The sequence below is a fragment of the Perca flavescens genome, chromosome 6 (genome assembly GCF_004354835.1).
Source record: "Perca flavescens isolate YP-PL-M2 chromosome 6, PFLA_1.0, whole genome shotgun sequence".
Taxonomy (NCBI): Eukaryota; Metazoa; Chordata; class Actinopteri; order Perciformes; family Percidae; genus Perca; species Perca flavescens.
Window position 1 is genome coordinate 29,825,226 of NC_041336.1, and position 22,542 is coordinate 29,847,767.

General features: G+C 44.8%; 1 protein-coding gene across 1 annotated transcript in view; it reads left to right on the top strand.

The window, feature by feature from the left end:
- The window catches only part of LOC114557221 (nuclear factor of activated T-cells, cytoplasmic 1), a 72,341-nt gene that overhangs the window by 32,811 nt on the left and 16,988 nt on the right, over nucleotides 1-22,542 (top strand). The window contains exons 7-9 of the mRNA XM_028580593.1: nucleotides 559-614; nucleotides 2,638-2,770; nucleotides 11,488-12,144. Of these exons, the coding sequence (XP_028436394.1) occupies nucleotides 559-614; nucleotides 2,638-2,770; nucleotides 11,488-12,144 (846 nt within the window). The remainder of the gene's footprint in view (nucleotides 1-558; nucleotides 615-2,637; nucleotides 2,771-11,487; nucleotides 12,145-22,542) is intronic.

A 22,542-nucleotide genomic window follows, 5' to 3' on the forward strand; every position in this document is an offset into this window, starting at 1 on the left:
CTTAGAGGAGCAACACATGCATTTGAGAAGTTGAAACCAGTGAATGATCAGCATTTTTACTTGATGAATAGTTTTTGATCAGTTATTACATTATTGACTAATTGTTTAATCTACAAATTGTTTCAGCACTGCACTGAACAAATGCTAAAACCCCTAAACCCTAGTCTCATGTTGCCAGACCACAGCGCTGCGGAGGAGGGTCTTGGCTAGTCCATACAATGTACCAGGATGGGAGAAAAACATTCTCTGGGTTATTGGTATTTCTTTAAACCAATCACAATCATCTTGGGCGGCCGGACAGAGCAACGGCACCTCTGCAAAATAGCTTCAGGAAGGAACTTGTTTTGGTTGTGTGCGTTCAAAAGTAGTTTTAGTCGTGCAACAGTAAAAACAGATTGGACTGATAGTCTAGTCTCAACCCTCAGCCAGAACACACATCTGTTATTTGTCACAGATATGAGTATCATCTCCCAGATTATAGCCGCCTTCCATTTAAGCTCCATTGTGTTTGTGTAATAAGACAACCTAAAGTATTGTATTTTATTCTTTTGCCGATAGATGGGCATCATCTGTGGGAGACAGAAGCCAAAGTTGACAAGGACTCCGTCAAAAATGTAAGTGCACCTCACGGCCGTGACTCATTGGTAATGCTCCCTCTGCCTTCCGTCCCACTCTCCCTCGACACTCTCTCCTTTTCCTCTCTGTCTCCTCATCATCATCTGTCCCCTGTAATGATGTAACCTTTGCTCAGGCATTACAAGTTGCAACGTAGACAATAATGATTAGCCCATGCAATCTTGAATGGAATTTTCACAAAATCTCTGTACTGTAGTAAACACGGGCTCTCAGATTTGTTTTTTGCCTCTAAAATGCGCCAAAAAAACACACAAACACGCGTGTTACGAAATAGAAGCACAAACGCACACACTCCTGCCACAGTCCTCCCACCATGGCCAGACGTTTAGTTCACAGCAAAGTGTAAATTTGGACCTAAACGCCTCGTATGTAGCCAAGAAGTGGATTACATCCCTGCTTTTACCTGCTGCTTTTCATCAGAGCCGTAATGAGAACAAAAGTGCACACATTTCACTGTCGCTCAGCCACACATTCAGATTGTGTTAATATAAAAATGGAATCGTCAAGACGGAACGAAGCAAATGTTGTTCTTCGTGCCACAGTAAGCTGGTTGTGCTCTGGAGTTCATTAGGACTTGACTGAGGTTCGTCAGGTCTGCTTTCAGTGCAAAGAGCCCAGTACAGGATCTGTGAAAAAGCTCTTGCTTGTGCGTGATGGCGGTCTGTTTTGCATTGCTGATGCCTTTCATCAGCGGCGTCTCATCCTCCCCAACCCTCCCCCCCACTGCCCCCCTTTTTTTTTTTTTTTTTTTTTTTGTAAACTAACCGAGGCAATTTACACTTGCGCGGGGTCTGAAATAAACCACACGCATCTAAATGCTGCAACTTCAGGGTGTTTTTTTTTCTCCTTGTTGTTGCTGCTATTTCACTCAGGTAAGTGACTTGGTTGCGTCAGAAGAGTGAATATGAACTCTGATGTCTAATTGGCCTGTGGGGCTGGCTCATGTGCTATGGCTGGAGTCCCAGATGCTTGAAAATTAGCAGGCGTGCAAGGCTCGGCCGGGGGGGGGGAGGCAAAGACGTTGAAAGACAAATATTACAGTGTGTTTATTTGTACAGCTAACAAACAAGAAGAGAGAGAGAGAGAGACAGCAAGCGAGCCCTGGCCTTCCTCTCATGTCAGTGGCCACCAGACTACCTTAAAGTGCTCCAGACTGTCTGCCCGACTGTGTTTTTATTGCCATCCAGAGCGTGCTAACTTTCATTGGTGTGGATGGAGAGGGAAAAGCCATGTGCACTCACACACACACACACACACACACACACACACACACACACACACTTTACACACTCAATCAGCCACCTGCTTGTTTTCTTTGTCGTCATCTGGAGGGCAGACCAGGGTGGAGTACTCGGGCCCCTCAACCTCCAACCCCACGACCCCATGGCTCCCTCCATCCACAGTGATAACCAACAAAAACCTGCTTCCTGTCATTCTGGCCCGTTTAGACCACCACAGGAGTGACCGCCATCCCAGGAATTAGACACATACACTCAGACAAATTTGCTCCGCGGTCCCTCGTCAGAAAGAAAGCAGTCGAAAGTTCACATCCGTCCAGACATGCCGGGCTCTGGCCTAGGGGGGGGGGGGGGGAGGACAGGCGAGCCGCTCCACAGGGAGACATGGCTGTGCAAACAAATAGGCCGGCTACCTCTCTCTCCTCTCCTCTGGTGCTGTACGGGGACAGAGCTAAAAGCCCTGGGGTTTTCCTCAGAGACAAACACGGGCACTGGACCAACCTCATGGGCTCAACTACTGCGTCTACACAGTCCAGACGAGCTCATTTAAACCAGTTCCCAGTCCAGCCTCTTGGAAACAGTACCCTAAATGCAGGCCAGCTGAAAAATAAACATAGCTTTTGATTAATATGCTGCAGGAAGTCACACTGTAAACTGCTAGTGTGCCATAAAATCACATGAGACATAAACACATCTAAAGGCATCAGCAGCATTCTCATCCCGTAAAGGTGTAACATCTTATTGTATCTCATTTGTTTTTAAGAGTTCTCTTGTTGTGGAGATCCCGCCGTACAGGAACCAGAGAATATCCAGCCCGGTGCAGGTTAACTTCTACGTCTGCAACGGCAAGAGGAAGAGGAGCCAGTGCCAGCGCTTCACCTTCCTGCCTCCAAACGGTAATCGTCATAATTATATCCCACCTTTTTTATTTTTACTTCATTTTTTTATCACCACGCTGAAAGACGTGTGTGCTTTTCGCAAGCTGCACACTTCACCTTCATCCCTTAGAGCATTTCTCCGTGTTTTGACATCCATCCGCTGTAGTTTACCGCAGCCGTCAACGGGCCGTGTGAAAGTTTGCGGGCTGTTTTTTTTTTTTTTGTGGTCGATGTTTTTGACGTTCTGACGTGGCACCGCTTGGAAGTAGCCTGTGAGTGAGAGCACACGATGTGAGGTGTGTTTATTCTGTAGTGAGACAGCGTTCCCCAGCGATGAGGTGTACCTGCTGAGTGACAGAGCCTCCGAGCGCTGTTGATGAAAAGAAGTCAATCCCCGGCGACCTGACTTTCACACCCCCACCTCGCACAATGCCCCCCCCTGCTGACGCACACGCACACGCACACGCACACGCACACGCACACGCACACAAATGCATCTACTAGGCAGCCATTCATGTAGCAACCTGAAAACTCCAGGAATACCTCTCCCCCATGTTCATCATGTGTCCCCCGGCCTCAGTGTTTATAGATGGCTTTCACTTTGGAATTTGAAGAATGTGTTGCCGAGAGTTTAGAGAAGGGTTCAGCCTCCAAATTACGTGGTGAGCTATTGACTTTTCACAACGGCCGCAGGTGAAATATCAGCATTGGTATCACTTTCAACTGGAATACTGCTATTTTATCGTTACGTAGTTAGAGAAAGATGACTAAGCGTGCTTGCTTCTTCTTTCAGCGAAACAGTGCTTCCCATTCATAGGTGCTTTGCTGCTGGCTGTTGAGCAGCAGTCGAGAGTTCAGGGCCTTTCTCAAGGCACAAAACAACTTTTCTAGCTGCTGATCAGTAGTGGTTGAAGGCTCGTTTCCCACAGATTCACCACCCACATGGCGCCAGCTGGCTTTGGGATTCCAACCAGCAACCGGACCCGCTCTACTGTCCCCCACCCCCCTCCTCGTGATACCCTGTGATAATCCAGAGTTGAAAAACAATGGTGTATTGTATTTATTGATCAGTGTCTAATGGGTGTAATGCTGCTGGGAGGCGTGCATTGTGTTATACAGTAAATCTGTAGCTGTTAATAAGACGTGACATTTAGATTATCAGCAGATGTATTTATGGCCACAGCAGATAAGTGATTTGGGATTTTGGACGAGGCTCTGAGAGAAAGTAAAGCAAGGCCCTATTTGGAGATGCCTGATTATATGATGGGTGAGTTCCTTGTGGGTAACTGGACCAGTGTAGGGCTGACAAACCCTGTCCATGCTGTCTATAGCAGATCCATTTCATATACGGTTCTTAAACTGAGAGAGAGAGGGAGACAGAAAGAGAGATGTAGAGGCTTATCAGCCTCCACGATGCATCTCGTTTCCCTGAGCAGGAACACAGCTCTAATTAAAAGATGACTTGTTGCGTTCTCTCTTTTGTTGCCAAGTAAACAACAAGTACAGTGTGGACCACACAAGCAGCCCCAAAGTCTTCACAAAGGAGCATAATTAACTCGCAAGTGTTAACAGCCAAGGAGACCATGACTCACAAGCTATTGAGTTCTATTTTGAGATTTACCATGCTTTTAAAGACACACATATTAACATATACAGTACAACATGTTCACAGTGTTTCAATCAAAGAGGTTACATTGAGTGTAACAATACAGCTTTGGGGGCCCCTCTCTCTCCCCTTTCACATCTTCAGCCTGCATAATAAAGATGCCTAAGATGCCCAAAAAATTATCTTTAAAAAAATAAATAATAATAATACAACTTTGCTGTATGACAGCTGAGGCAGAACTGCTCTGAGTGCAGAAGTAAAGCTCTGCAGGCGCCACCAAAACAGACAGGATTTCTCTGGTGAAGTCACATCAAAGCTAGTAGATTGCAGGCAGAGTTTGCAACTTGCAACGCCATTCGGTGCCTTTACATGCACAGCAGTAACCGGGGTTACCCCGGTTTATGCCAGTTCTTCCCGTATACATGAGCTGGGAAGAATGGGAAGAATGATGGGAGTAACTCTACCTGCAGTAGGTTAGGTGGCGCTCTGCAAATGTACAATTGATCGGAATAAGGCTTCTTTTGGGAAGAACATGGGCAACTTTTCAGCGCTGTACATTTTGTACATTCTCTGTGCCTTAAGACAAAGTCCTCAGTGGATGAATACCCCAGTTACTAAAAGGAGTTATCTAGGTCTGTTAACTGGGGTGTGAGAAGTCTGGAGTAGTTTAGCTGGAGTAAGGTGTGGCGTTTGAGAAACCGGGCTATTGCCTTAACCCGAATATAACCGGGTTTTTAAACTGCATATAAACACACTGATTGACAATTTGCTATACATCGTCAAAGAGATTTGAAGGCTGCAATGTATCATTATAGAGTTTGACTAGCGTAACTGTTATTATAAATGAAGATGAAAAGAATATCAATGCAGTAGAAACAAATGTACTTTCTTATTCATGATGCTTGTATGGGGCTTACTGATTGAAAAGCATTCACAAAGAAAACAATATAATTACTGTAAACAGACCCTCTGTGACAATGATGACTGTAATACATTCATTGTTTCAATAACAAAGAATGTGGAAATCCTAGTGAAGCTGTTTGCTTTTGAGGGTTTCAGTGTGTGTGTGTGTGTGTGTGTGTGTGTGTGTGTGTGTGTGTGTGTGTGTGTGTGTGTGTATGTGTCAACAGTGAGAGAAACAACCAACACTGTGGCCAGGTACTCGAGGTGGGCTGGAGCGGAGGACACACACACACACTGTTGTCAACACTTTTTTTTGCTCGCTTGTATGAAAAGACTCTTCCGGCCCGCTGTCCCACTTCAAGCATAGTTGTGGTCACTGACGTTGTTTAGAGAGAACATTTCTTTCACACATTGGTGTCTGCTCTTCTATAAAAAGGCAAACCCGTGCCTTTAAATAGCCCCACTTGTTTGAAACAGCGGAAGGATGAAGCAAACACTCTGGGACACATATGCTAGTGAAAACCACCTTTATTTTCCATTCACGTCATGTGACCCTCTTGTTTTTGTTCAATGCAAATGCGGTCGACACGTACTGTGGTTGAATACTGATGCCTAGTTTCACTTTTCTGTATGTTCCCTTCAGCTCAAAAGAGAATATTAGTTTAATAGAGACTGTATTGTTTCAGACATGTAAGCAGATTATTATCTTCTCTCGACCTCGCCCTGCCTCCAATGTGAAATTACAACATATTATCAGATGCAGTCTGTAGCGGAGTCATAGCTGCTTTCACTCTTGCTAGCTGACAGACAAAGATAAGCCTCAGTGATATGAGCAGAGGGATGCTGTAGACCTGTTGATACATTGCCATTGTGATATTAAAACTCGGGAAACACCTTCTTTGAAATGTGTCATTAGCGCTGTGCAGTATGTCAGAGAGAACATTGGCCAAGTATCTTTATGAGCAAAGGTCAGGTATATTACTGTTTGGATGGATGGATGGATGGATGGACAATCTCGAAGATCTCCGTTTCCTTCTCTTTGGCGGCCCCTATGGCGATACCCGGTTTTGCGGATGTGTTTTTGGATCGAAACTCCCAAAGATCCATACAGTCTTGCCGCGTCGCCCCAAAGATTCTCTATAGTTAAAGATCGCGCGTTACTGGCTGCACCAATGGTATGAAACAGTGCACGCTTCCTGTCTCCTAAATCGGCATGTCCTCGTTTGAAAGTGTAGTCATGTGGACGGATGAAAAGTTATATTTGTATAATTTATTAATATTCTCTTTTGCCGAAATTAGATGTCAACACGTTGGATATCTGCATTTAGATTAGATATCTGCATTTTGCATTATGAAAATCAGTTTTGTTATGGTGTTCACGAACGTTAGTTGATGTTAGTTTATCTGTGTTGCTAGATCTTGCGAGAGGTTGTTCCTGAGACAAAGACAGGTGTCAAACAAAGTAAATTTTGCCTTGATGGGTCCATCCGAAAAATGCCATTTTAGTGTCTGCATGTTCGGGCAACATGTCGTTTGTAAAACAAAAAATTGGTCCAATATTTACTTTGGTGACTATGGGGCGAAATAATAATCTGTGTTGACGTTCACTTCTCCCATTGGAATCAATACACCCAGGACCTGTCGCTAGTCTCCTAAAGAGGCGTGGCAGTGGAGAAACCCGCGGGACAAAGATACAGGAAACTACTCTGAGTTGGAGTGTCTCGGTTCTAAACCGTCTCTGGTCACTAACAAGTGAGTTGAAGATCAAGTCTGTAGCATTAGCTCCGGACCAACCGCTGCTAAGTGATGAAAAACGTGTCATCTGCTTGGGATTCTTCCCTGGAATGTCGCCATTGACATCCTCTTGGTTACACTGCAGATGTAAGGGCTTTAATCAGTGGGCCGTAAGCTCAGTCATCATTGTGTTACCTCATTCAACGATAGTGACTTAGTAGACATTTATTTGAATGAAAATCTACGCGATTATTACTTTCTAAGACATCACTTAAGCCAATTGTCAGATTTTTGCTGCTCGTGAGTTATTGAATATGAGATAAAACTGCCTTTAGCCAATGGATTGAGGAAACATATGCTGTTGATAAATGCAGTACCATCGGCAGTACTTTTGGCGTGCTTCTCAAGACCAGTTGCTTGTCTCCGACGTCGAGATGCACACACAGTACAAGAGTCCTTGTCTGGTCTCCCGGAATGAGCCCCGTTTTTTCCAGGCTCCCTTCCAATCATTCTTGCGTGAGTAGAGACGGGACGTGTCACTCTTCTCAAATAAGAAACAGTTTCTACCAACCACATTAAACAACAAACTGCAAAGAAAAGTCCTGGCAATGACCGAAAAGCTCTAGCGAAGAGCTTCTCGGAACCCCTTTATTTTCACAGGCCGTTTGGAGATTCCTCTGTAATATCGAGTTCTATTCTTAACACAAACGGGTGCTGACTCCCTCCGCTGCATTGGTTTGTGGTCGGAGTTGGAAGGAGGAAAGTCAGAAACATGTTCTGTGACACATACAGGAAAAGTTAATGAACCGCACATTCTCTGTTTTTTTGTAAATATTTGCACAGTCATGTTTTTCCCCCAAATAAAATTGGACAAAGACTGAACTGTTTCTGTCAAGCCTGGGGCTTTGTCAGACTCACCTACAGCACACTAAGGCCAACAGTATCCTGGCTGACCAGATTGCCTACACAGTGGGACATGGTGCACCAGGTACCTTTGACTTAATGAACCACCACCTGCTCCATGTAAAATGTCACTGCAGATTCACACTGTTAGAAGAAGATGAGTTCAGCATTTCTGCAACAAAACAGTTTCAGATTTTTTTTTTTCGCGGGGGCATGAAAATGACACACCCCAGCCAACACGCATCGGAAATGAGAATCAGAACCTTTTGCATCCCATAAGCCGCCTTGCCCGTTGGCTTCAAGTAGAGAGGGTATCCTTTAGAAATTAATTTACATCTACGTAAGCCCTTCTTGCTTGTCCTTCCTAATCAAATACACTTATACAGGCACACACACACACACACACACACACACACACACACACACATCTATATTGTGTCCCGATTCCCTTTCCCTTCAGAGGAAACAATAAAATACCCAGATCAGGCCTGATCAGTTTAATATGAGCAGACAGAGGGGGGGGACTGCCAGAGATGGAGAGAAAACCATGTGCAGAACATCAACTGTCTGTGGGCCATAACCCACAGGTTGGGAGGAAATAGAAGCCAGCTGAAGTTGGGACTCGCCTGGTGAATCTGTTTTCTCAGCTCTCATAGAAAGTGGAAAGGAGACACACAGATGGATCAAGCTGGAGGGAGACCTCTGTTTATATCTGAAGCAGAGGAGGGAGAATCTCGGCAAAAAAAAAAAAATAGTTTGAAAGTTAAAAGAAAGACCATTTGTCCTACGTTATTTGATTTCCTGTTTGGCTTATAGTCAGAAGGCTGATGACAAATTATATCACTGGGAATTAAACCTTTAATGCAATAGTCCAAACTGCTCTTTAAAAATAAGCTCTAACTGGATTACAAAGTGGGACCGCAAAGGACGACAGCATCCCGTCCCTACTGAGCTAATGCTGATTTACCCTATTTTCCTAAATTAAATTCTCATGTTGGTTTTGGTCACAGTCAGGGAACTTGTGACTTGGTTCATCAGATTTGTCCATTGTTTAAAAGGGCATCCAGAGAAAAGCTACAATCACCAACATTTGCCTTTTCTTCCCTCTTTTTTTTTTCTTTGGTGTAAATCTATCACTAATCAGAAGGACTGGTAAATATGAGTGGGCTTTGCTCAGTTCAAACATCTTACTTCCTTTTGGATATTTCTAGTACAACCTCAAAACCATGACATTCTTGAAAAATATGAAATTTTTTTGTAATATGTTCACTCATGTAGCTGTAAGAATATCTCACATGCATGTACAGTATATCAGTTTTCAGGATCCATCAAGCGTGATGATAATTTAAAGGTCACATGTCATTCATTTTCAGGTTCATACTTGTTTTTTGGCATTCTCCTAGAACATGATTACATGCTTTAATGTAAAAAAAAAACTACACATTTCTATCATACTGTCTGTCTGAATATACTTGTTTTCACCCTCTGTCTGAAACACTTAGTTTTATTGTCTCTTTAAGCCCCCCCCACCCTAAAAAAACCCATTCATCTCTGATTGGTCAGCATTTCTGGGTCTTCGGCATCTGCGCTCTCCGTCCCTTGCAGCCAGGGGGAATGACCCTAATGACACTTTCTACCAATATATAGTTTAGTTGTGACAACCATACGGAAGTCCTGACAGTTCATATAAAAAGCATCAGTTTTGAATATGGACTGTGTGCATTTCTCTGTGGATTGAGCATTTTGATACTTTCACAGTATTTAAAGACCATCTCAACCTGCTTTATAATCAAAAAAGACGTGAAAATCTCACTTTTTACAATATGGGGTTTTTAATGTTCCGAGGTTATTTAGCAGGACTAATGAGGCAAAAGGTCAACATGTGTTTTAATTCACAGAGGACAATGCAGTTCTTGAATTTAATGCAAAATTTTTTTCAAATTTGGTTATAACCCTTCCATGTCGCAACTCTGGCATCACGCATCTTGGCACCATGGCGCTGTGCCATCCGTTCACAATAAACGGAGGCTGACAAGAGACAGAGAGTCATTGAGGGAAGCTGCTGTGGATGTAGTGTGAACCATGTGACTGGCTTGTTCTATTCCCGAGGCTGTGGAGACGAGGCCTGTGCATCATGGGACTCGCCTTACGGTGCTCCCTCAGACACCAGGCCCGGTCCTGGGATTTGATAGCAGACAGGGCTGACGTAAATGTGCTCCCTGCTGCGTTATACTGTAACTGCACCGCATCTCAGAAGCCCAGAGGCTACAGGCGTGATTAATGTCTTTTCAAATCCAACTCCCACATTAAAAATAACATATTGAAAAACAGCCTGTTTTTCATAAGAGACACTAGCGCTTCATACATTTCACATATTTTCATATCGCTCAAACGTTTTATCCAAACGTTCTGTTGAACCTTCGGGCAAACACACAGTTCAGACACACATACAATTCGTATTGACACATGTACGCCTTTGAATACATGTCACTTAGAGCAAGTTTAGCCCAAAAGCTGTTAATGGTTGGCATCAAACGCTCACCACACCCGTTAACACACTTTAACAATGCGTAGAAATAGAAACAGTGTGTCTATTGTGACTCACAAGCCTTTGCTATGCATCTGGGTATCTTAACACTGCCCTGTTAGTTTAGTGCTGGCACAGTCTGAGCACATGTACTAACATAATAACTCAGCAGTCAGCTCGTTAATGTGGATCCCTCTCCATCGCTCAACCCGGGGCGTATAGTTCTGTTTTGGAATGTTCAATTAATAGAAAGTGTTGGTTTTTTTTTTCTTTTCTTCAACAACCACTCTTGACGGTGAACAGGAAGCGTGTTACCTGTCCGTCAGAACCAATCGGGAAACTGTGCAGACGGTCCGCACCGGGTTAGAAATTAGAATAGAGAGAAGGCAGGACGATCCAGTGGGGTCACTGCACTCTGCTGCATTAGCTGAGGCCTGAAGCTCCTGAAACCACAGGCACAGCGCTACAGCCTCTTAAGGAGCTCAAGCGGCCTAATCAAAATCAAATCATCTCCTTTCTTTTTTCACTCTCTGTCTCTATCTTTTGGTCCTGAGAGAAACAATTACTTCTAGAGTGTGGAGAAAACCGTGGGCTCCTGGGCTCCTTGAGCAGCAGCAGCAGCAGCAGCAGCAGCAGCCCTGTGCTTTAAAGTAGTCTTTTTTTTTTTTTTTTTTTTTATTGGATATCAGAGCTGGAGGAGAGTCCAAAGAAAATAGGTCTTATTCATTATTAGAGCCAGCTGTGGCTTTCCACACTGATGACTCATTCATTTTTTTTCTTTTCTTTCCCCCCTATTCTTTTGCTTTTTCTTTTTTCATGGTGTGGTAAAGAGCGGTGGCGGTTGGGAGGCGTGAGGGTTTCTCAGTTAGAGAGCTCAGCCAAGTTGACACCGAGCCCATATCCACTGGTGGTTGTTTGTTTGGATTATGGAGGGTATCGCAGCCACAATTGTGCCTGCTCACTGCTTTACTCAGCCGCACTCGTGCACTCATTGCGCCACGTGGATTCCCTGCACGTTTTTTTAATATCTCCACTTTTCTTTCTACTTTTTTTTCCCACCAGTGCCGATAATAAAGACAGAACCCAGTGATGAATATGATTCTCTGGGGACTGCGAGACTGCCCATGCATTCAAAGCCCTATTACAGCCGGCCCAGGCTCACTCCCATCATGCCCGTAGCCGATCCTGACGCCTGCCTGGTTGGTGGTTACCCTCCCTGCCCGCCTCGCCACGCTGCGATGCCGTCGTCGCCCCCCAGCTCCAGCCCCACTCTGCACGACCTGTCCCCCGTGGCTTACAGCAAGTGCCTTCCCAACAGCCCCACCCATGCAGCACCACCAGGCCCCGTGGTGCCCCCCATCCAGGAGACCCCTGGCCTCCCCAGCCTCGCCCACCCAGCATCGCCAGACCACAACTCTCCCCTAGGGATGCTTCATTCCCAGGGCAGCCCCAACCACCTCAACAGCACAGGGCCCCATGGTTACCACACTATGTATGCCAACAGCAGTCCCTCATCCTCCCCGGTATCCCACCCTTCCACTCCTGGGGAGAGCCCGTTCATTCAGGCCTACAGCCCGAGTCAGGCTCAGCAGGCAGCCGGCTCAGCCCAGGCCGGAGGGAGCTCACCGAGCCTGTTACCTGAGGATGCCAGCCCCCCTTCGATGGCCATTACCGTCAAACAGGAGCCCCAGGAGCTGGACCAGATGTACCTAGATGATGGTGAGTTACGAGCAACAAGGTGTACAGTTCATACGTTGTCTGCAAGTTTCCATTTGCTAACAATTAGAATAACAGGAGGCATTTAGTTTTTTTCAAGATGAAAGCTTCTCTTTATGAGCTCTCTATCTATGCCAAAAAAAAGGCTGTTTGCGTAGCACATCACATTTATTTAACACCTTTTGCTTATCGGCGAGCCACACATAGCCGCACCCTGCTGCACCTCTCGGTATTTCCTGATGAAATTCATGGCAGCAGATTTACGTCACATTTGTTTAATTTTAGACCCCGGCAGATTTATTTGCTTTTGGTGTAACGTGCGGTCCAGCTTATGTTGTCCAAGCGTCTGCTTTACTTTAAAACGGTAAATTGCCTTGATGGGACTTTGAAACAATCTGTCAAAACATCAGAGCAGCGAGGTCAGCCGGGGTGCAGCAGAACAAAAACAGTGGCACACGCGTAGCCAACCAAACTGTTGACACAACGACTAATGAAGGAAGCAAAACAATGGCTAGGGGTTTCCTGAACCGAGCCATTTCCCCCTCCCCCATCTTTTTGGGAGGGATGCCGGGAGGCGGAAGGCAGAGGCTTTGTTTTCCCGTCTTTTCCCCGTGGAGTCGACACCATGCGGCTGTCGTCATCAGGGGAGGCTGCTGGGTCACTGGTCTCCCTCTGGCAATGAAACCAGTCACACCCAAGGGACCATATGGTGGAGTTTATTGCCTCCTGTGTCCATCCTACATTACGTCTCTCAGGTCACCACCTACCTGTTATCTGTGCTAGCAGAGGCTCCACTTGTTATCACATATATATTATATATTCATAGAGCAAATCAATGGCATTGTGCCAGTTTGAAATTTTAAAATGCCCCTGCATTGTAATGGAGGTTGAGTGAAGACAATTCTGCACTGAACTCAAGGAATATCACCCTGTTCAGCAAACTGATGTAGTGTGTGTTTGTGTGTGTTCTTGTTTAACTACATTCGTGGGGTCCAAAAACCGGGAGTCCAGTATACTTGTGGGGTCCCGACAGCTTAGTGGGGCCAAAATGCTGGACCCCACAACATTGAAGGGCTGTTTGAGAGTTAAGACTTGGTTTTAGGATTAGGGTTAGAATTAGGTTATGGTTAGGGTGAGGGTAAGGGTTAAGGTTAGGCATTTAGTTGTGATGGTTAAGGTTAGGGTAAGGGGCTAGGGAATGCATTATGTCAATGATAGTGAGATGCACTATGTGTGTGTGTGTGTGTGTGTGTGTGTGTGTGTGTGTGTGTGTGTGTGTGTGTGTGTGTGTGTGTGTGTGTGTGTGTGTGTGTGTGTGTGTGTGTGTGTGTGTGTGTGTGTGTGTGTGTGTGTGTTCAATCAACAGCTCTAGGAGCAGAGGGTTGATAGGCACGAGGGGACCAGGGGTGTTTTGCTGTGGAACTGTAATTGAGTTGAAATGCACTTGTCAGCATATCTGTCAGTTCTGATGAGTCCCATTAGTCCTCACCTCATAAACAGACAATGCAAAGACGGGGAGGGGGGGTCGTCTGTCTGTTATCAGCTCTATAAACTGATTTCCAACTGTTTCTTTTCTCTTTCCTTTTTTTCTCTCCCTTTTGTTTACTTTTGCCTCATTTTCTTCAGTTCATATAGCAAAACCGCTCCTTTGAAACTCTCTGACTGTTGGCAATAGTTATGGCACGCAGAAGCTTTCATTTCAGCATTAATTGAATAGAGTGAAACTGTAGCTTTAGATAGCGTTTTGTAATAAGGTTGGCAAGGGCTCCTTTTACACCAACAGTATGGAGATATGCCCAATGTACATAGCAGTGATAAGGTGAAATCACGTAATCTTGTTTCTCTTCCCCACTACTCCATCCACTGTCACTTTAGCAGGCTCTATCTGTCTCCAGCCCGGTGGCCAAATGTATTCAGCCAGTGATTACAGTTGCATTAGGGACGTGCAGGAATGTGTATTGATTGACCAAGGACAGTGAGGCAGCCCCTTTGAAAAACCTCAATGCGCTGCCGTTTTGCATCACCTAACGTCTGTGCGAGCATCTGTGGTGAGCTACTGGAGTCCCTGTAAGTGTGTGGTGGTAACAGCATACTCCAAAGGCCTCTGCTGCTCCCAGGCCCGACCCCCTCCCCTCCCAAACCCCTCAAATGAGCCCTAAGCTAAAATAAATAAGATCGGAAGGCAGCTCACAGGGCGTCCCGCTCCCTGTCCACACGCATTACCACCGTATGTTAGCGAGCTGAGCGCTCCATTAGAGAGGGAAGACAAGCGGATGACCTCACCACAGCGGCGGTGATTTAGCGCCAGCCGTGTAGAGTAGCGTTCCTCCCCAGCAATTGGGGGCCGGTGATTTGGAGTCTGCGGGAGCACACTTGATCTCCCCCAAGAGTGGAGTGCCTCCCACGCTCGAACGCTGAGGCCTCCGGCTCTCATCAGCCAGAGGAAATGTGTCTCTCTGGCCAGGCCCAGGTTTTACGCAGCCCCTGAGAAATCACTCAACTTATCAACGGTGAGCTACTGTACCGCAAGGAGCTTGGTTAGTATGGAGGGAGTCTGAGATGTAAACCCCCCTGGCTGCAGTACACATTCTCCATTGCAATGGTTTAAACTCTTCCCTTTGCTGTGATAGAAGCTTACTAACTACAGTGCAAGACATGAGGCGATGATTCTGGTGTCTGCAAGGAGGTTTTATCTATGTTGAAGCAGCCATTTTTGTAAACCCGGTGGTGTGTTGGCTCTCACATCCTTCAGCCTCAGTTGTTTTAGCTGGAATAAAGCAGCAGATCAGCCATAGAAATAAAATGGATAGAAAGGCCATTGACTTGCCACACACAAGTCGGTTTATACGGAAGTTTGAGACTGTCCTCCACCTAATAATGGCCACATGAGTCGTTTGTCTGAGCAGAAATTACGACTCATATTTACGTTTGTAGTGGACGCGCCCTCTAGTCACGGTAGTAATTATGACGAGAGCAAAGCAGGAAGTAATGTGAGTATAGTATAGTATATTATAGTATAGTAGAGGAGCACCAAACAGAGTAAGGTTAGGGTTGTGGATGGGTGTAAACAAACACAGGACTTTCACCCAGGAGGCTATGGTTTGTGTCCCGTTTAAAAAATCAAGGAAAACGGAACCGAACAGAGCTGCATCACGTGCGTAACCGGAAGTGAAGTAACGTCTGATTTGAATCCAAACCACAATCTTTTTTGTAAACTAAGTAGTTTTGGTGCCTAAACCTAACCAAACTGCAACTGTTTCACAAGGTTAACTACGTGTTTAAAGCCGTGACCGTTACCTTTTCTGGTTTAGATATGGGGACGCCAAAGGCTTCAGTTGGGTCGTATTAGACGCTAGGAATAAACAACCTATCGTCGTATGGTTTGGAGAACCTGTTGGGCAGTTTACATAGAAGTTAGTCCGCTGCCATGGCAACAGCACACATCAACAAGGGCTGCCGCTCTGGAGCCGTTCGCCAAACGACCGACCAATCAGCGTTGGTTTTGAGGCGGGTTTAGGTGTGACGCAACGAGAAGCGAATGTTAGTCTAAAGAACGTGGCGGCTTCAACGGATGAGACGAGCGTAGCTATCGCGCAAGTTTTATCCAAATTAGAAAGTATTCCTTCATTGAAAGAAGAGCAAAAAAAAACGGCACTTGAGGCTTTTCTCGGAGGAAAAGATGTTTTTGTTCTTCTCCCGACTGGTTTCGGCAAGAGTTTGATCTGATTGGTTGATTAGGCCCGTCTATCACCAACATAGGTGGTGATAGACAGATGGTTTATCCATCAGCTAACCAGTATTTTTGCCAAATGCGAAGCAATCCATCTGGCTGCGTCAGGTTAACTCTGACCATTCCGCTACGTTCATTTGAATGGGAATGAAGTTTCTATCCATGTCATTTCTGTGAGATCTGCTTGTTGACTCACCGTCGTAAACAACGCGTGGAGGGACTCAAATAAAACCAAAGTTTTCAGACATTTCCTACTTACTCACAGCCCCACTATCTGTACTTTACCAGGCACACGGCTGTGAGCAAAACGCCAGTCAAATGACATCAGTGTATATAACAATAGAATTTATGAAAAACACAGTCTGCAGCATTTAAGTTTGCCGTGTTGGCCGTGCTAATTAGGCCAAAAAACGAACTCCTAAAATGACGGAATGCTTTTCACACGTCTGAAGGAGCAATTCTGGTGACATCATACCCCCTCTTGTCTCAAACAACACATGTCCATGCACACACACACACACACACACACACACACACACACACACACTTTTGATCTCAGACTTGGCTTTTTTAACACAAACTATTTTGAAAAATCCCCCCACATCACTTGTTGCAAATCCTTCACACGGACCCCTATTCCTGGTGTTTATAGATATTTTGCTGCGGATGTGTGTGTGTGTGTGTGTGTGTGTGTGTGTGTAGCAGAAGTAGTGTGCTGTCTGGTCCTGTGAGGCTGCTGCCGTGTGTCCTGTCTCATTAGCTGCTGCTGTGATGGGTGATATCATGAAATGCAGCTGAATGCAGCACACAGCTAAAAAACTAGTGCCAATCAGAGGGCCAGATTTCTACCAGCTGCTTCTCCGGGAAACAGAGGGCCCTTATTCCCCCAAAATAAGAAAAACACAGAGTGCAACGCAGCCTCTGCCGATATCTGACATTTGACATATGTGCTCTGATTGCCTCGTGTTTCCTTGTGATTGTTTCCTCCTCAATTCGAGGTTGGTGCATTTGAAACTCCTATACTTTTAATAGGCTTGTTTTCTCAAAATGAAAACAGAATTGTTGTCAGCCCTCCTTTCCTCCCTCCCTTCCTCCCTCCAAAAAAAAAAAAAAAAAAAAAAAAAGGCATTCTAACCTTCCTGAGGATCTCCGTCCACCACCGAAGCTTCTGAAGGCCACTCGAGGCCTTCCTCATGGAAACTTTTACACATCCTGGCAGGCTGCCCAGACCCCAGGACTCCGCAAAACCCCTAATGATGATTGAGAGCGCGTCCGCACCGCGCCGAAAACATGCTGAGTCGCTAACATTGGAGTGTGCCGCAAGGCTGGCTCTGGGATTGGAGGGGGGCAGAAGAGAGAGAGGATTTAGGGGGGGGGGGGATTCATTAAAGTGGAGGTCGACCTGTCTAATGGGACTCACTAAAGCAGAGCTGCTCCTGTATGTTTAGACGGTGTGTATTGGTGTGTGTGTGTGTGTGTGTGTGTGTGTGTGTGTGTGTGTGTGTGTGTGAGCGTTTGTGCGTGTAAATGATTGAAACAGATTTGATAGTTGACTAAACTGATTTCAACGATGTGTTGAAGAGAATCAAGGATGTTTAGATTGACGACAGCATTAACTGTAGACTGAAGAAGGTATTCCAATATACTGCGTGTGTGTGTGTGTGTCTCTCTTAGTTAGTAGAATCAGCGAGATGTGGAAGCGCTGACACAGTGACAGCCTGTGCTTTCACAACACTCCACCTCTGACCCCTGCGGCATTCTGGGAGCAGGTCAAGCTCAAGCTCAGAGTGCACAAAAAGAAAGGCTGTCTTGTGGTTAAGTGCAATGCCAAGAACATAGTCTCCTTCTAGACCCAGTGATATTGACGGGTTGCAAGAAGAAGGGTGATGGCTTTTTTATTATTTATGACTACAAAGAGCATGTTTTTTTTACTCTTGTTGTCATTGCTTGCATTCTCATATTAGGGTTCCTGTTTTCCTGGCAGCTCTTGACACCGCGAGGTATAAGTAAAATGTTTGGCTTTGCTGGAGAAGTTTTATAGTCGTAGGAAAAAAATTAATTGGTGGCTGCACTCAAGGATTGGCCTTTTAAGAGTCATTGAGCGCCTAAGCTATGATTCAAGAACTACACTTTTGGGATCAGCAATAGATTTGATTCCATTACTTCTCATTAGAATCAAAAAACATTACTTTTACTCTGTGAATAGAGCAGCCATGTCTCTTATTACCCATTATCAGATATTACAGACCTCCCCAAGTACTCGAAGGGGTGTGCTCACTCAGTAGAAAATGTGAGAAGATGTTGATCTGGTTGTAGTAGAGGGTATGCTTGATATTAAAGGAACACGCCGACTTATTGGGAATTTAGCTTATTCACCGTAACCCCCAGAGTTAGACAAGTCGATACATACCCTTCTCATCTCCGTGCGTGCTGTAATGCTGTCTGACGGCTCCAGCGGCATCAGGCCAGCACAGAACATGCAGGTGAATGGTTCCAGTAATCCTACTGCTCCGAATAAGTGACAAAATAACACCAACATGTTCCTATTTACACGTTGCGATTTATAGAGTCACAGCGTGTACAAAAAACAACGTAACATGAGACACAGCCATCTTCTAACAGTAAACAAACTATATTCTCAGACAGGCTTGCTGCGAGCATATCACTCTGCCCAAGTACTATATTCTTCCGCCTGAGAATATAGTTCCCCGTTTGTTTACAGTTAGAAGACGGCTGTGTCTCATGTTACGTTGTTTTTTCAAACCGGGAACTATATTCTCAGGCGGAAGAATATAGTACTTGGGCGGAGTGATATGCTCGCAGCAAGCCTGTCTGAGAATATAGTTTGTTTACTGTTAGAAGATGGCTGTGTCTCATGTTACGTTGTTTTTTGTACACGCTGTGACTATACAAATCACAACATGTAAATAGGAACATGTTGGTGTTATTTTGTCACTTTTGTCACAATTCGGAGCAGTAGGCTAGTTGGAACCAGTTACCTGCAGGATCTGTGCTGGGCTAAGCTAATGCAGGAACCGCCAGGCAGCCTTACAGCACGCACGGAGATGAGAAGGGTATGTATCGACTTATCTGACTCTGGGGGTTACGGTGAATAAGCTAAATTCCCAATAAGTCGGCGTGTTTCTTTAATTGATCAATTAGCTTATGGAATTTTACCAAGAGAAACAAACTTATAACTTGATCTTACAAACTTGTTCATTCATGTAACATTGGAAAAGAGGGGGAAAAACGTTAAAGCCTGTAGCAGGGCAAAGTTAGAAACTTAACTCTTTTAAAGCAGATAACTGTGTGCTTAAACACTATGTTAGTTTGTAATATAAATTGTGGAAGTTACAATGGAAGTTCAGTAATGGAACCCAGAGAATACCGTTGTGTCTTTGAATAGAAGAGGAATACCTTTGCAGTTGAGTGGGAGGGCTCTGGATTACCTTAGCACCCTCTGTTTCCTCTTACATCTCTTTTATCTCTGGCCCATTGGCTGAACATAAGAGCATTTAGATTCCTGGTTGTGATCAGTTTTTTTTTTGTTTTTTTTGGTACACAAACTATGAAACCCACTCAATTATAGACACAATTGTCCAAGATTGCTTGCAGTTCAACAAATAATTGGATCTAAGTGGTTACATATGACAGTGGCAATGGGGTCACTGTATTAGATTTTTAGCTTTTTGTAAAACATTTGGGAATACTGTATGTTATTAGTTTTGATAAGCACAGCAAGATGAATCCGTACGAATTCAGTCCATTCATTACCGCAGACCTCGCTGGCTTTCATGTGTGTGTGCGAGCCAGAGGATCTGGTCTGGTTTCCTTCGCTCCGTCATAGTATCCACAGTCACTGAGAAAGAATGTGTCTGCTGAAAAACTGCAGCTAAATTATCTAAACAAATTGGGTTTCTTTTGTGTCTGGGATCTGATACACGCACACATTTAGATGGGAGACTTTTGAAGGGGTTTCATGTTTATTTTGTCCAAATGTCAGTTATGTGTGACGCAGATTTGCTACTGTAGAGATTTGTGTGATATTTTCTTTCATTATTCCAAGCTGTGTAGTAAGTGGGCTTACTACGTGGACTTTGTATGGGAGTCAATAACCTTGCATTAATAGCAAGAGGGACTTCAGTGAAGTATACACTCAAATATAGCATGGTAAAGCCACAGGGCTTCTTTCTCCAGACAGTCTATTCCTTAAATTTAAATTACTTCAGTACACGATACGTCATGTATTTCTTATAGATTCTCCTGACACAGCAGTTTAGAGGCTGGGTTTATGTGGCTCACATACTGAGGTTTAGGAAACACGTGTTGAAGAGCCGCACGGATCACAGCGGGGCAGGACTCAGACAGGGCCTGTGGCTTGGCTGGGATCTTCCTGTGTACATCTGCTATGTCCTGCTACGCCCTGCTACGCTCTGCAGTGCCCTGCTACGCCCTGCTATGTCCTTCTATGCCCTGCTATGCCCTGCAGTGCCCTGCTACTTCCTGTAACGCCCTGCAGTGCCCTGCTACGCCATGAACTACTACAACTACTATTTCTAGTCATAGTTCCATTATCTTTATTGTGTCCTTATTTATTGCCACTGTTCATCACACCCCCAACCGGCACCGTCAGACACCGCCTACCAAGAGCCTGGGTCTATCCGAGGTCTCTCCCTAAAAGGATGTTTTTCTCACCACTCGAGGTTTCTGCCTAAAAGGGAGTTTTTCCTCGCCACTAAATGCATGCTCTTGGGGGAATTACTGGAATTGTTTAGAGTGTGGTCTAGACCTATTCTATCTGTAAAGTGTCTTGAGATAACTCTTTGTTATGATTTGATATTATAAATAAAATTGACTTGAATTGAATCTGTGATCATGGAGCTACCACCTCACGCTAGACACTGTCATTACTGAATCATAATATGACGAATGTCAGTGCGGTTGACAGGGCGATGACTGAGAGAGTCTCCTTCCTCAAGGCTGTAAGGTTGTTACCTGGACCTTTGGCCATGGTTGAATTTAGCACGATCCAAGTCATTAGCTGCTTTCTTTCTGGCTGGTTTTCTGTGTCAGGTGCTCATATAGGGCAAAATGTCTCTGTGGCATGGGCAGAACTTGAGTCCTCTTGGTCATTTCGGAGGTTTGTGATTTGATGACGGTTTACTATGTTTACTACTTTGTTTGTTTGTGACTGAAAGAACGTTCTGTAATCTCTGCAAACATTTCACCACTACTACATTTACCATAAAACACTGTTCCCCTGTGGGGCTATCTGATATTGCAGCGAACGTCACAAACACTGCACAGTCACAGAATCCATAAATTTGCCTTGAAACTTGGTAATTTCCTGCTGGCACTAAACACATGAACACATGGAAAACGCATGCAGTCCAGGGAACATACTAAACACCAAACAAGCAGAATGTATTTGCAGAGAGAACCATCTTTCTTCTTCTTTGACTCCCCTACAGGGAGGTCAGGGGTCAAGATCGGAGTTTGGACGACAGCCCTGGAGCTCGTGGGGTGTCTTGCTCAAAGACACGGGCAGTTAAATGTGTCTCAAAGATGAGATTCTCCATTTGATCGCAACCACACGGAGATATTCTCCCCCAGCAGTTCCAGTGTTTTTGGTTTTGTATTTATGGGATGTAAATACCTGCGGCATCAGTAAACAGGAGCAGGTCTCCATCCCAGACCACTTAATAACAGCTCCCCATCTGAAATGTGTTAGCTCAGTGAAATAGTATCCTGTAGCGACGGATGTCAACAGAGAAGTCTGTCCTGCTAGTGGGGATGGGGAAAGCCGTTGGGTTTTGCAACTCATGCCAGAATTGGCTGTCTCCTCCAATACGCAGATACCTCAGAAAGAAGAGGGTGGGAGTTATTAAGAGAAAGAGGAGGAGGGGGGGCATGGAGACAGAAAGTGAAATACAGATGCAGATATAAACTTTGAAAGAGTGAGCGTCTCAGTAGAATCTGCCACAAGTCTATAAACCAAACACACATGTCCCCTGTTTTAGTGTTACGGTCCATTGACAAATCATTCTAAACAGAGACGTAAAATGCGTCAGTCAAAATAATGAATTTGTCTAAAATGATTATAATCTCAATCTAACTCTTTCCCGAGACAAACACTTGAAGAATGTGTACTTTTTTTCTTCTTTTTTTAGTGTGATATCTGTTCTGTCATAGCTTATGGCCCCTGAAATGGAGAGACAGCCTAAAGACATGAGATTTATTTTAGTGTTTGGAGATCTTGGGGGTCAGGATATTCTCATCATGTCCTCACATCCAGGAATATTCAGTGAGCATGAGAAGAATCCGATCAGCCATAGGAAGAAAGGAGACACAGACACACAGACAGGCTAACAGAAAGAGGGGAAAATCTGAGGTGGAAGAAAGTAGCAAAGAAGCATGCGATCTTGGTGATTTTCCCTGGCAGCTTTTCCCACTGCCCCTGTTCCTCACACGCACACGCACACACACACACACACACACACACACACACACAGCTAAAGCTATTCAAACCGAAAGACTAAAAGTCAAAGAAAGATAAACATTGCCAAAGTTAAAGATCACATTTTCTTCCTCTCCCACCAGTGGCCGCTTGCAGTGCAGAGACTTACCAAGCAGTAGGTGAATGGGTTTACTTCAGTGAAGGGAATGATCAT